Source organism: Poecilia reticulata, linkage group LG1 (genome assembly GCF_000633615.1).
Source record: "Poecilia reticulata strain Guanapo linkage group LG1, Guppy_female_1.0+MT, whole genome shotgun sequence".
In the NCBI taxonomy this organism is placed as follows: Eukaryota; Metazoa; Chordata; class Actinopteri; order Cyprinodontiformes; family Poeciliidae; genus Poecilia; species Poecilia reticulata.
In genome coordinates, this window is record NC_024331.1 from 24,962,368 (window position 1) to 24,981,496 (window position 19,129).

Consider the following 19,129-nt stretch of genomic DNA (forward strand, 5'->3'; position numbering starts at 1 on the left):
GTGTGTGTGTGTGTGTGTGTGTGTGTGTGTGTGTGTGTGTGAGTAAGAAACATGCTCAAAGATTATCATCCCATGGGAATAATCAAAGGAAAACGTGGAAACAGGTGATTACATGGATGTTTGGGTGATTACAGAGTGTGTGCATGTACTCAGCTATCATTTTGTTGGCTTGGAGAATAAGACCGGGTTGATTTATAACAGTGTTCGCTCGTCCTTGGTTTTTATCTTCCTGGTTTTTAATGGAAGAGTAACAATACATTCAGCTCATGGGATCAGACTAGTTTTCGCTTCATGAAGGCGAGACGAGGTAAGATTTTAATATTTTTCAGTGGTATTCTACATTTTTTCAAAAAAGAAAGAGTAGCGGTATCACAATTTACTGATGGGCAACTCAAGAAATACTTTCTTTACCACAAGTTTGAGCACTCTCCCTCATATCCAGTGCTTAAAATAAAAGCATAAACTTTAAAGTATTTAACCTGTAGCTTCCAGTAAAGTAAAAGTAATGCCATCATTCAAAACGTTTAGATGAGGCTCGACCTGTCAGCTGAAATTTTACCAGTGTCTTAAAAATGTTACCAGTGCTCCTACAACACGCTTCAACAAACAGCTGCCAACTCTGAAAATGAAGGTAATTTGCCACTACAAAACAAAAGGAGCAGCTGTTTCCTCAGTTTGTGACATTAGAAAATGGCAGTCAACTGTAGTTGTTGAGAACATAATTAAGGTCTGAACTATAAATTTGTCAGGGAACTGCTTGCAGAATTGCTGGAAAGGAAATAAAACCCATTGATTAAGCTTAGAGAGCATTCTCAGTCTTCACAGGCCCTTCACATAGAAATACAGGTATTTTTGACAACAACCAGCTGTTAAAGTCTTGACCGTCTGCATGGAGGGAAATACAATTCATTTTACCTGAAAAGATATAGTTTTTTAACAAGCCAGACAAGATAGTGAGCTTTGCTTCCTTATACTGTGGTGGATATGTGAGATTAATCAGATCTGATGTCATCTGAGTGGATTTGAATTCACAATATTCACCGATGTGCAATGCTGGAGTAATACAACTAAACTGTTTCAGAATGGTTTTGTATGGACAGAACGTTTCTGTGAAAAGAAAAATGCTGCTAAATCTGATTACTGTGTTTACGAGGATCGTCAGTCGGTTACTGACACTCACCGTTTTGTGTTTTGTTACGCTCTGGCAACTGCAAGTAACAGCACTCACCACGGCATCAATCAAATAAATCAATCAAATGTCATTTATATAGCACATTTCAGCAACAAGGCATTTCAAAATGCTTTACATCATAAAAATGCTAAGTTATAGAACTCAACAGATTATTAATTAATGTTTCATTGATTATGTTTCAAGAGCAACTCTAAACAGCTGGTTTTTAGTCTAGGAACGCAGTGGTTCAGCAGTTTGGCATCATTCAGACCAAATTCAGCAGGAATTTAGTTTTTGTTGGGTTCAGCATTTTTCATGGGGGCACAGAACAAATTACATAAACAAAAAGTTATATTTTATAACTTAATATATTTAGAAAAAACAATTAAGTCACATTTTTTACAAAAGATGAGAACATTTTTTCTGTTGTGAATGGCTCATACCAAAACTTTGTCATAAACACGACTCAAAATCCTTAGAAGTAACTAAGAACTAAAGGCTTGCAAGTGAGTCAACAAATCCTAGAATATTTTATTCCTTTGAAAAAAATATAGTAGATTCAAGTATTAGTACATATAACATGTTCACACATTCATTTCTTTTTATTTTAGTCACTGTAGCCTAAAGTAAGATCAAAGACATTTAAAAAATGTCTCTCGTAGAACTTTTGAAGCAAATAACTTTTTCTATTATTTAATCTGCTTACTATATCTACTTGGCGTAATTTAAAATTTGATCAGGACATGTTGTCACTACTTCACTCTATCACCGATGCATCATATTAGCATCTACTTTTCTTTCTAGATTGTGAGAACTATGATGCGACTCGGGATACACGCGTAAAAGGACCAAACTGATGTTACACAAATTTGTCATTGTGTCGCATTATGCAAACTTGGCTGCTGTGCTTTTAAAGCTGGAACCTTTAAAGGTAACCTTATGCGACATCAGAGCAAGATTCTTCTGAAACGCCAGAGTTTCAAAGACCTTTTGCTTAAATTAGTTTTGGCTCTGTAGTGAGCACGATTTCTATAACGCATAAAAGTGCAATATGTGAAAACATCTACTTAGCTGCCAAATCAATCTTTTGAGTTTAGAAAATTAATCATTCTTGAAACATTTTTTACTTTTGCCAACAAAGCTTAAGATGACAGCCAATTTCTTCCTGGGATTAAGCGAACGATCAGTGCACAGTAAATATGTATCAGCCCTTCAGCAAGACCATCAAATTTTCATGTTTGGGAATATTTCTATAATAGGATAGACACACACACACTGCAGGGCTTGTCATAATCTCAGCTGCTTTCACCACTTTCTGACTGTTGACCCTCAGCCCCCTCTGTCAGCTGGGGTTAGTGCGGATGACTTTAGTTGACAGCACCAACTGGAATGCCCTTCAAATACTGTGCCAAAACAACAACTATACACACATACAAAGCACGGTCAAAATGTGTTGAGTGCACATATATGTAAACAGCTCCTCATCTGCCCTACAAAACAGCATGAAGCCCCTAATATGTATAAAACTACAGCCTGGAGGTGTTTTTTTAAATACAAACACAATAACAGCAGTGAATCCAAGATAATTCTTTAAACCATTTTTCTTGAAAATGTAAAGTTCTCCTACATAGCACATATTTTAATGTCTCACCGCCTCATATTTCATTACTCGTGTCGTGATTGGGTGGTTATTCATCACCTACTCTTTAAGTAGCTTGTACCATGGCGCAGCATCATTCACAATCCTCTTCTCGCTTCGAGGCATATCTCTCTTTTTATGCACTAGCAGGCTAACTGTCGATATGCCGGAGAAAAGATTTGTAAGCTAACTGTCTCTCAACTGGTGCTAGCAGCTGTGGCTCTGATGGCTTCTGGGTTGAAATCTGTAATAAAGTTCTATTTAATTTTTTGCTTTGCTGCAAAATGTATCATTTATTCTTTAATTTTGAAAATGATCTGAGGATTTTGTTGTCTTTTGGTTTTCATTTAATTTTGGATTTTGATTATTTTGAGCTGTTTATATTCACAAGTGACCTTAAGAGTAATTGTAGATTGGAATAAGAGACTGTGGTCATCATAAAAAAGGTCGTATGTTTAGCATCATTTTAACATTTGTAGCAACGATGTTTTTAGTTTTTTGCACGCTGGATTTACTCACAATACGAAAAAAATGTATCTGAATATGTTTTGAAGACTGGAGATGTAGCTGCATTCTACAGTGGCAACTAAATCAATGAGAAACTAGACTTAAATCTGTCAACAAGTAGCAGGAATTAGAATAAAATCTTTATTTTTTTCACCAACTGCACCACATCTCTCCTAACACATACAAACAGATTGGAGTCACTGGACTATAGACAAAAAGACACCGTTATGGGAAGGCAATCAACTCTTATTGTTCATATTTTGCCTTTGTGCATCTAATAACAGCTCTCCAAATTGCTCCTCAGGAGATCAATAGAGCCATTTGGTATTGAACTGAATAACTTCAGAAAACCTCACACATATAATATTCAGCAGTCACATATATGCAGTTATGCTGAGATTTTATCGAGTCATTATGCACCGTGGAGCAAATTGTTTGTGCTGTTTTAGGTACTAATGGACTGAAGAAGAAAACATTTGTTAATCTAAAACATAAAGTCTGGCAACAAATAATTTAAAGTAATGTATACATATTATTTAAACTCTCAAGATTATGATATGTTAATACTGAGTGTAAGAACGTCAAAACTAGTCGCATTTAATTCTAATCATTTGGTTTGCATCCTTTTACACTTCAATAAAAACACACAGGAAACAGAATGTGTTTGTCTACTTGGCCTTTATTCTATTTTATTTATAGATTTGGGGAAGCAGCTCAAGAATTATGAGTATTGAAATGTTGTTTTGGGCTCCTACCAACACAAGCAAACGATTTTAAAGGGAAACTATGGCGTTGAAAAATGTGTTCCTCAATTCTCTGTTCTTGCTTGATTTTGTTTTTAATCTATTGCCAGTTTTTGGTGATTCTCCTGATTTTAGTGCATATCAGATGCCAAACAGTGCAGCTATGATTTAGACATCCTGAATTCAAAAGCATACCTGTTATGTGTCGGTGAAAGTTGGCTTGAGGGACCTCATACATCCCCCTGAAGTTTGTTTTAAATAGATCACAATCTTTGTGCGGAAAGTGATGTATGCCCGTGTCAGGCCTCTTTTTGTGAGTATGCCAGATTTATAAATGAGACCCCTGAACTCAGTCCAATAGAGGAATTATGGGATGTATGGTTTTGGGATGACTGCCATCGTCCTTGTGCTTCCACAGAATTTGGATGATATTAAATGTTCAGATTTTAAATTTTGCTTTAGTTTCCTGTTGAATCACAGTGGACCTAATTATTTTCTTAAGTTTACATAATGTATATAAAATATAAGCTTAATATACATTACTAGACGTATATTTTAAAGTCCAGTGGCAGAATACACACACACACACACATGCAGAAATGTGCATGTATAAAAGCATTTCTAATGATACAGCAACACTGTATTTTTTGTGTTTTCACTCTGCAAGCTTGTTGAGAGCTGCATGAGAACCATATGGTTAAAATGCTACATTTTCCGGGTTATTATTTGTAGATTATCTCAACTCAGTTGAGTTTTACTCAGACAAGTACAAATTGAAAATCGCAACAAAACATATTTTAAATAAACTAGTGGTACTTTTGGTACCATATTCACAAAATGAGACTTTGAATCCAGGAAAACAGTTCTGCAGCAATGTGGCATTTCATTTACAGAATTAGATTGGCTCTGCAAAATATGTGGGCAGCAAGTTCAAAAGTAACACAACTTTAATAGATTGAATCGGTTGAGTGAAGCTGTATTAACAGAGGTCATTGTTCAGTGTTGTTTCATTAACAGAAATGTATTTCAGTTTGTCTTGACAAAAGAGACAAAGAATAACCCAATTTTAAGAGTAAACCATCAGTTTTCTCTGCAAATAATTAAAATGCAAAAGACTCCTGTAGAATAAAAACGGCTTATAGAAAATTAACTATCATGAAGCTGGAAACTCCAGTGTGTTTGTCTATTTTTTTTCTTAGCATTTTGATTTCATTTGATTTCTGTTCATATTTGCTTTTCTTCCTTTTTGCCCTTTTGAATACAAGTCAGTTTTAGCTCCATTATCTACTGATTATCTAACTGGAAGCTAAAGCAATGATTGGTGGACCGTTTGCTCTAGATCTCAGTGTCCAGCTTGGACTGGAAACCAGCTCGTTAATGGGAATAGTACAAATGTAAACACTTCTTGGAGATTAGTGGAAAACAAAACACTGCAATGCAGAACATAGAATAAAACAATATTGTAATTTAATAGAGGCTATTATAGTTGATGTAGTCCCAATAACTCAAAAACCAACACTGAATCGACTCAAACAGAAGAACTTCTGTTTGTAAGAGCTTAAAATCCAAAAATTAGTTTCTGCTTTATTCTTATTATATGTACGTATTAATTTATTGCACAGGTCAAACTCTTATATTTCATCCAGTGACATCCTTTAAAGTTTTTCTTTATTTGTTGTTATTTGTTGATTTTAAATGACAAGAAGTGTGAAATGTCTTTTTTAAGTTCACTGCACTTCAGCAGTGGGACTCGGATATCCTGAAACGGAACGTGTGGCTGCAGAAACACATCAGCCAACCTGACCACATTCGCTGGATGGCATGTTCTAGAATGCCTCCAGGCTGGTGTTATAATGTGGCCATAATGAGAACTAATCCCTTCTCCAAGTCCTTCATTCGCTCTTCTATTAGTCTGCTCAACAGCAACAGACAGTGCTCATCTTAAGCAATTGCTGCGCCGAGAAACTTCCAGGATTTATTTAGATTGTGTTATTTACTGTATGCTTTTTCACAGATTATTTGTTACTTGGCTGTTTTTTTTTTTTTTTTTTATGCCGTAACTAAATGTATGAACCTGGAAGCAAAAGTGAATTTCCCACTGGGACTAATGAAGTTGTCTGACTCTGACTCCGGCTCATTTCCACACCGGAAAGGCTTCATCTTTCATCCTCTGCTTTAACACTTTTAGGGAACATTTAACATGTGTTCCCATCCTCCACCCCACTCTCATCTTACCCACACTAATCATGAAAGCTGAAACTGATACAGATGTCAGGAGATCTTCCCTTCAGAGAAGATTTTTATCAGATAAGATCTCCTCCTTGGAGGATATCAGCTAAAAGTGTTGACACTTATCTGGGTCCCCTGCGGCTATCATCATGCATCCAAAGCGAAGGGATTAATGAGCAGCAGTTAACGCTGCAGATTTTTATCCCTGGGTTTTGCTATGCAAATTCGACTCACATTGCTCTGTTTTTAAAGACATTAAAGGAATAGTTCCTTTTTAAGTGAAGTTCAGTTATTAGGTTTCTTACCAAACATTTCAGTTAGAAAACCAAACCAATGTCAAACATCTGTCTCAAATGGTTTTGAGCATCCTTTGCTCATGTTACTCAAACTGAATAAATTAGGTGGCACAAGATCTCAATGCTTCAATTCTAGATGGAAGCATTAATTAAATATGTCGGATTTTGTTATTCGTTGGCTAATCTAGAATAAATACAAGCAGCAAAAATCTACACGTCTTAAAAGTCAGTCTGTGTCCTGCTGTTAACATTTCCAATAAGCACCAGGGCGTCTTTCTTTACTACTTCAGAGGATTTGGAAAACTTCAGTTTTTGTTTAAAAAAACTTCTGATGTCTTCACAAAGCATCGTTACAAAAAGGTACCGACTCCGTGACCCGGTTTTAACAGACGATGACGCTGAGAGCAAGTACAACACCTGGCTTTTTTTGTTTTTTCTTTTTTTGATGAGCAGTTTTGTATACCAACAAACATAATCGTGCTCTTAACTTCAGAGCAAGTCTGGCGAAATGTGCAAGCTCAGCAGTTTGCAAAGCTCTCTGTGTTTGTTTACCTCAGCCGTTTTTCCTACCGGCCATGCAGAGCGAAACGCCACCAAAAGGCAAATCACTGCATTGGTTTTTGGAGGCTTGGGTATTGTATCAAGACACAACTGAGGCGTCAATGTTGAGCATTTTACTGTGCTTTGGTGCAGGCACATTTTAGATTTGATTATAGGTATATGTGAGGCTGAGGCTGTTTGCAGTCTGATGGAAAATAATCTCACTTTAAGGTCCCTGTCAAAAAAAAAAAAAAAAAATGCTGTCTGTGCACAAAGTTCATACAAACCAGGGATTGATTTACAGATAAAGATGTCGTTATAGCTGACATGGTGATGTGTTTGAATGTTTTTCTTTCACCTGACATGACATTGAAATGATAAAAACATATTTTATCTATAGTTATTTATTTGGACATCTTCACTGTCAAAATTTACAGCACTGTGAAGGGATTTTAAAATGCACTTTTAAATATTTAAATAATCAAAAGGTATGTTGGATCCAGTAAATGTCCAAACCTGGTCTGGAGGCAGAACTATAATACTGATATACATCACAATTATGCTCAAAGTTGTATTTAAATGAGATTTTATATAGAAGACCAACATGAAGTATTTCTATAAGGCTGATTTAGTGAAGAGTTCATGATTTTTAAGTCCTCACATTGTTTTCCATTTTAGGTTTGGGCTTTGAATAGGCCATGGACACGTATTGATGAACCTCACCCCAGCATGTAGTGCTTGCAGCCTTTTAACAGGTTTCTTTAAACACTATTCTCCCCTTGTTGAGACAAAGCAACCCCACATCATGATGCTGCCACTGCCACCACGTTTCAGCATGAGGATGGTGTTCAGAGTGATGTGCAGAGATAGTTTCCCTCAACACATGGTATCTGCAACTCAAGCAATTTTTTGTGTCTTTTTTAAGTTGAGTTTGGTGACTGTTGTTCTCTTGGCTGAATTTTTCTTTAATACTCTCTTTTTGCCATTCTTATTTTTTAGAATCTTTTAGAATTCAGCCATGCCATATTATTTAATAAGGCAATTATCTTTTCTTGGGTCTTATTTTTTATTTGTAAGTCAAGCTGATTGTAAAGCACTATTATAAGGAAATATAAGAAGTTATATACAGCTCTGGAAAAAATTAAGAGACCACTTAAAATGATCATTTTCTCTGATTTTACATTTTATAGGTTTATGTTTGAGTAAAATGAACTTTGTTCTTTTATTCTATGAACTACTGACAACATGTCTCTGAAATTCCGAGCAAACATTTAGCATTTATTTGAAGAAAATGAGAAATGGCCAAAATAACAAAAAAGATCCAGGGCTTTCAGATCTCAAATAATGCAACGAAAACAAGTTCATATTCACTTAGAAACAAAAACACTAATGTTTAAACTTGCGAAGAGTTCAGAAATCAATATTTGGTGTAATAACCAGGAAGTTTTCAGTGGGGTTCAGTGCAATGAGCTCTTAATTTTTTCCAGAGCTGCATTTATTCAGAACCTTAATATTGTTTTTGTGGTGGGAAACATGTTTTAAAAAATCTCCCCCTTCAGTTTTACCAAAATATATTACTTCCTCCATTTTGGTGATTCTAATAGAAGGTCGCTACTGAAACTACGAGTCTCTGAGGTTCTGTTACATTCTGATAAAAGATAAAGCTCAGCCCCGTTAAAACACCTTCTTGGTCTGAAAGAGTTGGAAATTGTGAGGCTTTAAGGACAGCCTCATTCAGTCTAATGGAGGATGATGAAAAAGTGACAGACTTTTGTAATATTTCTCAATAGCGCTACAGAAAGCCCGCTGATGCCAGTTTTCAAATTTGTATGGTGCCTATTGAATGAAGTATTTGAAAAGGTCCTCTACATCCATGCGAGTTATCCATTATCCATAAGGATGAAAGCAGGCAGGAGGCAAGACTAATTAGCAGTGCCTCTCTCCAGGCTGAGTGTTCTCTTGAAATTACGCTATTCTATAATGTTCTTTAGGGTTTTAGACCGCAGATCGTTTCTAGTGTCTAAGATGCTGTGGTTTTTGTATTTTTTGTTTCTTTAAAACGGTTTCTTGCTGCATGACGTACAAGAGAGTCAAAGATTTGCCTCCCACAGATTGATTATGTTCTGATTTCTCTGAATCTGGTAATGAATTAGAGATTAAATAATTGAGTTTTGCCATAGCTGAATAGAGTGTATTCATAACGTTCACTGTTTACTGCATGTTCAGATTCATACACAACTGACAAAAAGTGTAAAATTGTTTAATACTTTGAAAACAAAAATGTATGGTAGCTTGGCAGCAGAAAATGTATTAAACAGGTCAGCATGACTGTTAAAAGCCTGGCTGGCCAAAGACATGTCTCCCTACAGTATCAGCTAAAAAGTTCTGGACATTCAGCAAATTCTTCTGATAACTTTTATATCCAATCTTGACACCCTCATCTTCCATAGCTGGATATTAGGATGGCAACAAAATGTCTGGTGCTACCTGGATAACACCATATGAATTTTACTGAAATACAAGATATTGCCGATAATGCACGCAATGTCATCAGTTCTGTTGTTGCTAAAATACAGACACAACATCCTAATGCATTTGTGACAATATCTGGCGATTTTAATCATTCCTCACTCTCTTCAACACTGCCAACGTTTCACCAGTTTGTCAGCTGCTCCACCTGGGAAAACAGGATTTTGTTTGATGCTAATGTCAAGGATGCATATGTCTCCAAACCAAGACCTCGTCCTGACCACAGTCTTGTTTTTCTCTGTTCTGAATACAAACTACCTGCTGGGAAGATGACCGTTAAGAAAAGATGCCCTCCAGGCATGTTTTGAAGCAACTGATTGGACCGCTCTCTGCCAGCCACATGGAGAAGAAGAAGATTACAGGAGCGCTATAAGAAATATTTCCTGCCAACAGCCGTCACAAGCTACAATAACTCTTTGAAGATTTAATGAGTTACAATAACATTAAATTTTTCTTTGGGATTAATAAAGTATTTTAGAATTTTAACTGAATTGACTTACATTGTTAGATCTAAAGCAAACCGTTTCAGTGAGCTTCAGCGACTTATTTTTCAGCCACACTTATCTCGATGATATGCTTTAAGCATTTATATGTAACAATAAATATATGTGATGGCTAACAAAGGAGTGCTTAGACTGAATTAAAAGTTAGAGTACAAGCTGGTGACAGTGGTGCTTGAGGAAGAAGATTTAAAAACCCTTCAGATGAGCTTATCTGTCACGCTGCCAGTTGTTTCTCTTAGTAGATCAGACAAAACACTCTGTGGCCGTATCTGTGTGTGTCAGCCACTTGGTGCAGTTCCCTCTTCGAAGCAATCGCTTTTTCATTTTGCTTCAGTCACTATGTCAAGCACCTTTATGGGCGTGTTTTCCCTCCTGTCTGATTGTGGGTATCAGCTGCCGACAAAGCGTCTGCAAGTCCTGTCAGCTGTACTATCGAAATCCCACCCTCCATGAACAACACAGCCAAACTGAATTGAGTTTAGATGTAGCGAGATGAAATTCACCAGGGGCATATAATTTCATTACTGTCTCCATTAGCCTTTAGCCGCATCGATCACAGACGTAAGGGTGAGAAGGCAAGTTGCAGGTCAAAGATCTGAGGTCTGAGCGGCTCTGTCGGATCTGCAGCCAATCAAAACACAAAGGTGTAAAGCTAGAAATAACGAAGACAGTATCCAGATCTCTATAGTAAAGGTTCAAAAGGTGGAATAAGTATGTTGGTAAACCCTTAAATGTTTGTCTTGACAAAACAGACAAATATATCTCACACCATCTCCTATTTTCATTCTATCATCAAAAACTTTAATCTGTTTTATTAAGATTTTATGTAATACACCAGCAGAAAATAGGTAAAGTTAACTTGCCAAGCCATGATGATCTGTTTAGTACATCATCTGACAATGGGAATATTATAAAATGACTGCAAGCCTAGCAAGACTTTGTTGTCCTAAACCGACAGCACACCTGCAGGAGAAGGTTTTCTGGTCAGAAAGTATGGAAATGCAGCTTTTTGGACCATGAATGTTTGAAAAACACATTATCCCATTATTATTCCCGGTGGTGGCAGCATCCTGCTAGGAGATGCAGGGACAGGGAAGCTGATGGGAGCATAGATGGTTGTGAACACAGTATAATCCTAGAAAAACGTGTTCAAGGCTGTAAAAGACTTCAGATCTGACAGAGGTTCAGTATACAGCAAGAGACATGTCCATGTTCTTCATCTCATTGGATAGAGCTTTAGCTATTTTTCAACAAAGAGTTGAAAAAATCTAAGTCTGCAAACCTGGTAAAACATAAAACATCAAAATACTTACAACTGTGAAAACTATCGACTCTTTTGGGACAAACTGCAGTTCGGGTTATTTTGAGAATTCAATGCTCTCGTCGCAGGGATGTAGGGATGCAACGGTCTTTTCTGCTACGTGTATGAGTTCTGTCAGCGCTTAAATGAACTGATTAAAGTAAGCTAGCAGCTATGAGTCCACAACAAAGAACCCTGAAGAGTTACTAAAAAAGCAGCCAGACTACAGATGAGAGGCCAAGAAAGTACGTTTACAGGAGGAGGAATGGCAGCTCCCGCTTTATCTGCAGCGGATGAAAGTGCAGCCCCATATGTGGAGCATTCATTTGCATATTCTCCTTTTTTGAATCCTGCTTTTTGTAAGCCACATGGGGGCTTAGACAGTGTGAAAGTTAGGAACTAAATTAAGTATTTAAAGTTATCCAGCTGTGTGTTCACCTCTTCACATATTATCCATCCACCTATCCAACATTGATTGAGAAGGAAAGAATTTGTTCAGAAAAAAATGTGCATGAACCTTGGAAGGAAAAAAGTGTGCAGGTTTTAGTCTTTGTGCATTGTTTATCAATTGTGCTTCAACTGCAGCTACATAATGTTGCAACTAACAATTCAAATAAGAACTTGTAAATGTTATGGTTGCTTACGTGTCGAAAAAAAAAAAAACAAGGTCGTACTATATACACACTACACAGGCAGTCATCATAATTCAAAGGTTTCCCTAAATTTTCCATTCAAACTTGTTTGCAACAAAAAAAAAACTTGATAAAAACACTTAGTTGCTGTCTTGCAGATGTGACTCTTCCTCTCAGACTTTCACAGTAAAATACTCCATCAGTTAGGGTTATAATACAACAAATATATATAACTTCTATATATTCATTTTGTTTCTTGTTCTGTTGAATGATGTCTTGTTAAAATGCTTTGTAGCATGTCCTGGTTTCTTTTTGAGCTAAGAATATAATATCAATAGTATCATCTTGATTCCCATTTTCTGTCATACAGACACATTTAGACACAATTTAGCTTTTTTCTCTCTAAAATTAGATTTAGATTTTAAAAGTGTTTTTCCAGGTTTTGTGTCCATGAAATAATTGAGTTCCAGTATTACAGTTTATGGGCTTGCTGTTTTTAAGGCTTTGACTCCACATAAACCACTAAATGTGTTCATATTCTGGTTTTAGCGCAGCAACAAAAAAACATCGGTGTCTCTGCTGAAAGCACAAATTGTTCACCTTCCTTGTCTGGGCCAAAAGCAAGCACAAAGGGGTTTTTTTATGAGTGAATAATGGATGTTTTGCTTCAGGCCAATGTCCCATCTTTGTGCTCTGTGGCTTTCCAGCTTATCCTGCCTTATTGTACTTTAAGGCTTTTCTGCTCCTCTAATCTTTTCTTTCATTTGGATGTCTTTCAGGTTTCTTGGAGTGCCTCCTGGTAGAGGCAGCTGCCCACTCACTGGTCCGTTGCCCTTTGACCTCATTTATACTGACTACCACGGCCTGCAACAGATGAAGCAGCACATGGGACTGTCACTGAAGAAACACAAGTTAGTGACAGAGTTTGTTATAAGCTTGACTAGAAAAGTTGAGTTTGTGTGGGACATAACATAAGGCATTCTAAAAGATAGGTAAAGTTCAAATAAAAAACTTAAATTAAGGTTTTGATCTTAACCCAGTCTGACCATCAATATCATCCGTATCCGACTTTTTCATGTCTGTCTCAACGAGGGGTGAACTGAATAGTTGACCCTGATTTCCTTCATTTTGAGTGATTGGCTCTTGTTTACATGTTAGATGAATTGTGTCCATCAATCTTATTTACAATTTGCATTACAAGGAACCCTAAAAGTCAAAGTCAATTTATTGGTGGTTTAAGTTGTCTGCTAGTTACAGCCTATTTCTGCGGTGTGAGTTTTATTTTAAAACGAAGGAGCAGATTTTGTTTTTGAGAGCACTACCTTCATGTGTGTTGTTCCACAGGTATTGTTTGATGTTGTTTCACAAGATTGGAGCATTGAAGATGTATTGTGACCTTATCACATCTGACAGTGTCAGTTATTTTTTAAAAATTAGTATCGACCAAAGTCAAAATTCGCAGGTCAGGCTTTTTATACATCGGTGACTGAACAAGAAAGCTACAATGGGTGCACCCTTAGTCTGAATTTAAAACTTTTTACACTCCTCTCCCAGAAAAATCTGATTTGTGCCACTTCCATATGTGGTACTAAATCAGACATGAAAGTGTTTCCTTATGTCTTATTTGTTATATGTTCAAAGTCAGTGAGACACAGCATGAACAGCATTCACTCTCATAATTTAGATGGCCCAATTAATCTAACTTTTTGGACTGTGGGAGGAAACCTGAGAGAACCCTCACCTGCACAGGGAGAACATGCAAACTCCATACAGGCCAGGATTCGACCAGGAGCTTCGTACGGCTTCCGACGTGCTACCAACTGCACCAACATGCGACACCGAATTTCCTCTAATTTGTTTCATTAGAGGACTCAGTGGTTGCCATAGTGCTGCACATTTTCTCATGGGGGGGATTATGTGTACATAAGGAAGGAGTGATTACTGAATTACAAGAAACAAGGGGGTTGAAAACATTCTGTTCCATCCAGTTAAAATAAATTTGGGAACAAAAAAATGAATAAAAAATGTTAAATATGGTGAACAGCATGGCTACCTGTATATAAACTGGTCTGTCATGCTCCATTACATTGCAGAGCAAGGGTAATAATAATTATAATCAATACCACATGCAGTGCAAGATAGAAGCCTTTTTAAATACTGACAGCTAACATGCAATTCCACATGCAGTAATCGCTCCACACAACGTAACATGCAAACCTTAACATTTATTCCTATCAGACCTCATTCTTAGCAGCTGCTAGCTGCTGTGTGATTGTCATTCTGTGCTCACTGTGATCAGGAGAGAGGTGCTTAAACGCTTTATGAAGTGGAAACGGGAAGGAAACAGAAAACGTGTGCCTCATGAGAGAAAACACAAATTAGACTCTCTCTCTCTCTCCGTGTGTGTGTGTGTGTGTGTGTGTGTGTGTGTGTGTGTGTGTGTGTGTGTGTGTGTGTGTGTGTGTGTGTGTGTGTGTGTGTGTAGTAGTGCAAAAAAAGTGTGCTTAATGGCTTTTGGCATTGCTACAGAGTTTCAACAACTTGGAATCTAGGCCATGACAGGCACAACGAAGAGGCACGAAAACATGAATTAATATCCAAGGAAAAAGGATTTAAACTGCCAGAATGCACTGAAGGAAAATAATCAGCTGCACATCCCTGAGAGCACTGCAACATGAACCCACAGCAGCTCCAGGGCTCTTTCATGTCGTTGCCTCAGAAACAAATAAGAGAGTCCAACTATATTCTCATTCTGTCGTCCAGCTTCCTTCCAGTGTTAGTTTCAGTCCGAAGCTTCATGACTTGATAAATCAGTTTATCTGCTACCTCTAGATATGATCACAGGGTTTGACTGTTTGGATATTTTTATTTTTTTTCTCCCTGTTAATGAAGGCAACAAAAGAGTTGAAACGGGGGGCAGCGAATTGTATTGGACTAGGAAGTCAGCTAAAAATACAGAAGCAAATATTCTGTTGAAATAACAAACAGTAGCCAAGATAACAGAGACGCGGAGATTTTAGGAAACTGGGGAATGGAAAGCTGCTGTTACATGTTTAAAGGGCCAGTCCGTATATTTTAAAAATCCAATTATGAGCAAGAAAAATGTATTGCTGATGGACTGGGAAGTTATTTTCCCAGCATGTAACCCATTTTGCTGCCTTTATCTTGTTCTCGTGATTTATCTTTTTCACACACACACACACACACACACACACACCTACACACACACATTTCCAGCAGACAGACCAGCAGAAGTCGGCGCCTAATTGTTTGCCGTGTTCACCTTTCTGTTGCTCAGTTGTTACAGTGCGGTCTTGATCCTGGCTGTCTTTAACAAGATGTGACTCTTAGTGTTTGTAAAGTATTTTGTTCTATCCCACACTTTCTATTTAGAATTTGTCCGTTTTTAAAGTAACACTGAGGTGTGCAGTTGTATCATCTACCTAGACAGACTTCTCGTGCTCCATTATTATTACTGCAAGTATTTCTGGTAAGGCTTCTAACGCTTAAAGAAGTAGTGTGCATTTTATAATTGGTAATATCTCCCTTACCTGTAGAAATGTATCATATCACTGTGAGTTTGTAAGAAGTAAATGAAGTGGTGGGAAGCTAGCAGATGATCAAACATTCAAAGTACTTGAGAAAGCTTTAGCTTCTGAAGCTAATTATAGACTTTTGGTTTCCACTGATAAAGACTTTTTCTGTTTGAATGACTTTAAATACCTTAACTAATTTAATCACCCACCCAGCCATTTTGTGACATTAAGTTAAAGCTTTTTGGTGTCTGGAAAATGAACAGCTTCAAAAACCTCCTAAATGTTGAGTCACATTCGACTAGCACTGCGCTGTTACCTAGCAACCCCAACGAAGCCCAGCCCATCACCTAGCAACCAGCCCATTTTTTTATTATATAACCCCATCAGCATACAGACTGTTCTGCTCATAACCACTTCCTTAATGCTTAAAAATAGACGTACCAAAAAGGGTGTCATGCCCACAGAACTGACATTCATATTTCTGATATTTAGATGAGAGTAGCTTCATTCTATTTCTTATAAAATAGAATTAACTGGAGAAAACAGCATTTTTTGTTGTTTTTTGCCCTATAATTTCTCCTTATGTCATTTACCTGTGTAACAAGGACCCTAAGGATGAAGTTAGGTCAATGACATCCCTACTTGCCCCTCTCTCCCCTCTTTTATTCTGGTTGAGTCTCTCACAGGCCGAGTTCAATTAATCACATGGTCTAAGCTTTACAACCTCTTTCTTCTCAGTTCTCTTTAATTACCTTTGTTTTATGTTTGCACTGACAGCCACTCTAATTTATTAGGCCTGTGTAACTTGGTAATAATGAGAACGGTCCTGTTGTGTTCGGGGCGTCCTACTTGCTCCACTTTATATGATTGTTTGCGTGGAGGCGAGGGTGTATTGGTGTAAGTGGACCGCTGTCAGAGAAGATGCCGAAAGCAGATAAGAGTCAGTTTTAAATCAAACCCACTTATCTGATAATTGGAGCAGCATATTGATCCACTCCCCCCCCCCCCGAACCTCCTCCCCGTTTGTTGACTTTACTTCTGTGATAGCGGTGTGTCGAAGCAGATATCTCGGGGGCACGTCTGCATCCAAACACCAACAAAACATCTTCCCAGACTGAAGGAAAACAACACTGCCTGCACTAGTAACGGTAGATAAATGATAAATGAGGAAAGGGTTTTGCACACAAACACCAAGAGCAAAGCTGCATTTTTTTAAGCTCCTTGTAAAAAAATATTGACAAATTTTCTTTGACATAAAAATTGTGTATCCTTTTTTTTTTTATCTTCTGCAAAAGCCAGAAAGCAAATTCCAGCTACATGAATACAATGTTCGATATTGTAGAAAGCTGTGCATATTACATCACAAATTTGGTATTTTATTCGCACTGCAGTCATAGATGTCATAGCAATAGACAATTTTGCCTTTAAATGTATCTGGATGAAAAATCAGTTTTTATTGTTGGTAAACTTTCATTCACACAATTGGATCCTGTCTTCAGTAACATGGATGTTTGGAAAGCAGATTTTCTGCTGCGTCTGGTCATGCAAGCTCAGCTTTGTGTTATTTTACTGCATGTGTGTTGTTTTTTTCTTAAAAAGGAATATCCATGTAAACTACATATCTATACATTACTGAAAAGAAGTAGAGCATTTTTTTCTGTCTTCCTTTTTTCTGTTTTTGTTTCCACTAAGTTTCAAATGTAAGGAAGAATTCCCAACAATTAGACGAAGTTAAGAGGAAGGGTTGGGTGAATGCTGCAAAAATGTGGTTAAACAAATTTAAAGCTAGACTGCTCAAACTTTGAAGAACCGTCTTTTTTTCTCAGATGATATAGGTTTGATCAAATAATTGTAAAAAAAAAAAAAAATTTGTCAGTAAATAAAATCACAAACCAGTGATTAAACACATGTTGCCACCTGGATTTAACTAAGCAAATTTTACATGAACTCCACGATCAATTGTCTTTCATCTAGCAACAAGTTATTTTATCCCAAATAATGCAATGAGTAGCTTCTCATTTCTTAAACAACCATGTGGAAAAACACATTCTGTGGTCATGGAAAGATGTTAGCATCAAGGAGAGAAAACATCTAATGCAGGGGTCACCAACTCCAGTCCTCGAGGGCTACTGTCCTGCAACTTTTAGATGCGTCTCTGCTCAAACACACCTGGATCAAATAAACTGCTCATTTCCAGCCTATTGCAGAGAGGAATGAATGCTGGTGAGGAAATTCAGACATGTTGGAGCAGAGGTGAATCTAAAAGTTGCAGGATGGTAGCTCTCGAGGACTGGAGTTGGTGACCCCTGATCTAAGGCATGAACTAGAAAAGTTAGATGAAGAACTCTCCTGCACAGTATTAAAAACTGGAAAAGTGCTTGTTAAAAAAAAACACCTAATAATTCTAATCTAATGTCACGTAAACATTTCAGAACGATGGACGCATCAGGGTGAGAAGACAGGTAATCAGTAATCAGCAACATTACGATCTTAAAGAATTGGGTCAGAGAAATACCGAATGACCAAGTTACTCCATGAATTGATTGTTTTTCCTTCCCTGATGAGAATCTCTCTGGACTTTAAGACAAAGGCTTTTTTCACTGGATGGACTCTCCAGTCATCAGTCCAAGATGTTGGTGAAAAATGAATGCAACACTGGATAGAAATAAATCTTGTGAGAAGCTCAACAAAACAAATCTGTGCTATAATTTAAACCACCTAATCAATTATTGGTGTCAAAATCTTTAGCTTTTGCTTAGCAATAATCATTTGCACACCTTGGTACTGAAGTAAAAGAAGTTAGATTTATTAGGATAAAGTGAGAGAATAAGACTTACAAGCAAGAACTTGAGTCTCACTCCATCGAGAAATAAGAGATAAATTATCCCCACTGGAAAAACAGCTGATCTCCCTCCTCTTGTTGCATTTCTTAAAACAAACTTCATTGTCATTTTTCTCTCATTGTTTCATTTTTCTACCATGTGACTAATGCCGGTGCGTTAAGTCAGTTTGGTCACCAAAACCTGAGCTGTGCATGAATGTCTGCAGATAGTTTAATTGTGTATTAGAGCTTTGTGTTTAATGCTTCGGACCTCATAACACGCTGTCTTCTTTTAGAGTATTGTGCATTTTGCAATGTATACGACACATGTCAAATATCTGACCAGATGTATTGAAAGTTGTTGCATCTAGTGTGAAACTATGCAAGACTTTAAAAGGTTATACCTATGGCAGTACTGGCTAATGTATCACTGGGAACTTTAGAAAAATCTGGAAATTGTTTACAAAAACATAATATGTACTTTAGAAATTGCCTTATTAAAACCATACTAGCAACTCGGTACCAGTTTTAAAACCATCCTACATCCAAGTGTAAAATACTTCCCTCATTTGATGCATCATTAATAATACATTTATTAGATATTTAATGATTTATTAAAGTCTTTCAGGTCATGAATAGGAACAGAAATGTAGAAAAGAGTGGAAAGTGCGGAGATATGGACA

At 37.1% G+C, this 19,129-nt stretch overlaps 1 protein-coding gene across 2 annotated transcripts in view; it reads left to right on the forward strand.

Annotated features, from left to right (window-relative positions):
• The window catches only part of LOC103467751 (alpha-1,6-mannosylglycoprotein 6-beta-N-acetylglucosaminyltransferase B-like), a 123,894-nt gene that overhangs the window by 87,369 nt on the left and 17,396 nt on the right, over positions 1–19,129 (forward strand). For both annotated transcript variants that reach the window (XM_008414418.2, XM_008414426.2), the window contains exon 9: positions 12,869–13,000. In XM_008414418.2, the coding sequence (XP_008412640.1) occupies positions 12,869–13,000 (132 nt within the window). The remainder of the gene's footprint in view (positions 1–12,868; positions 13,001–19,129) is intronic.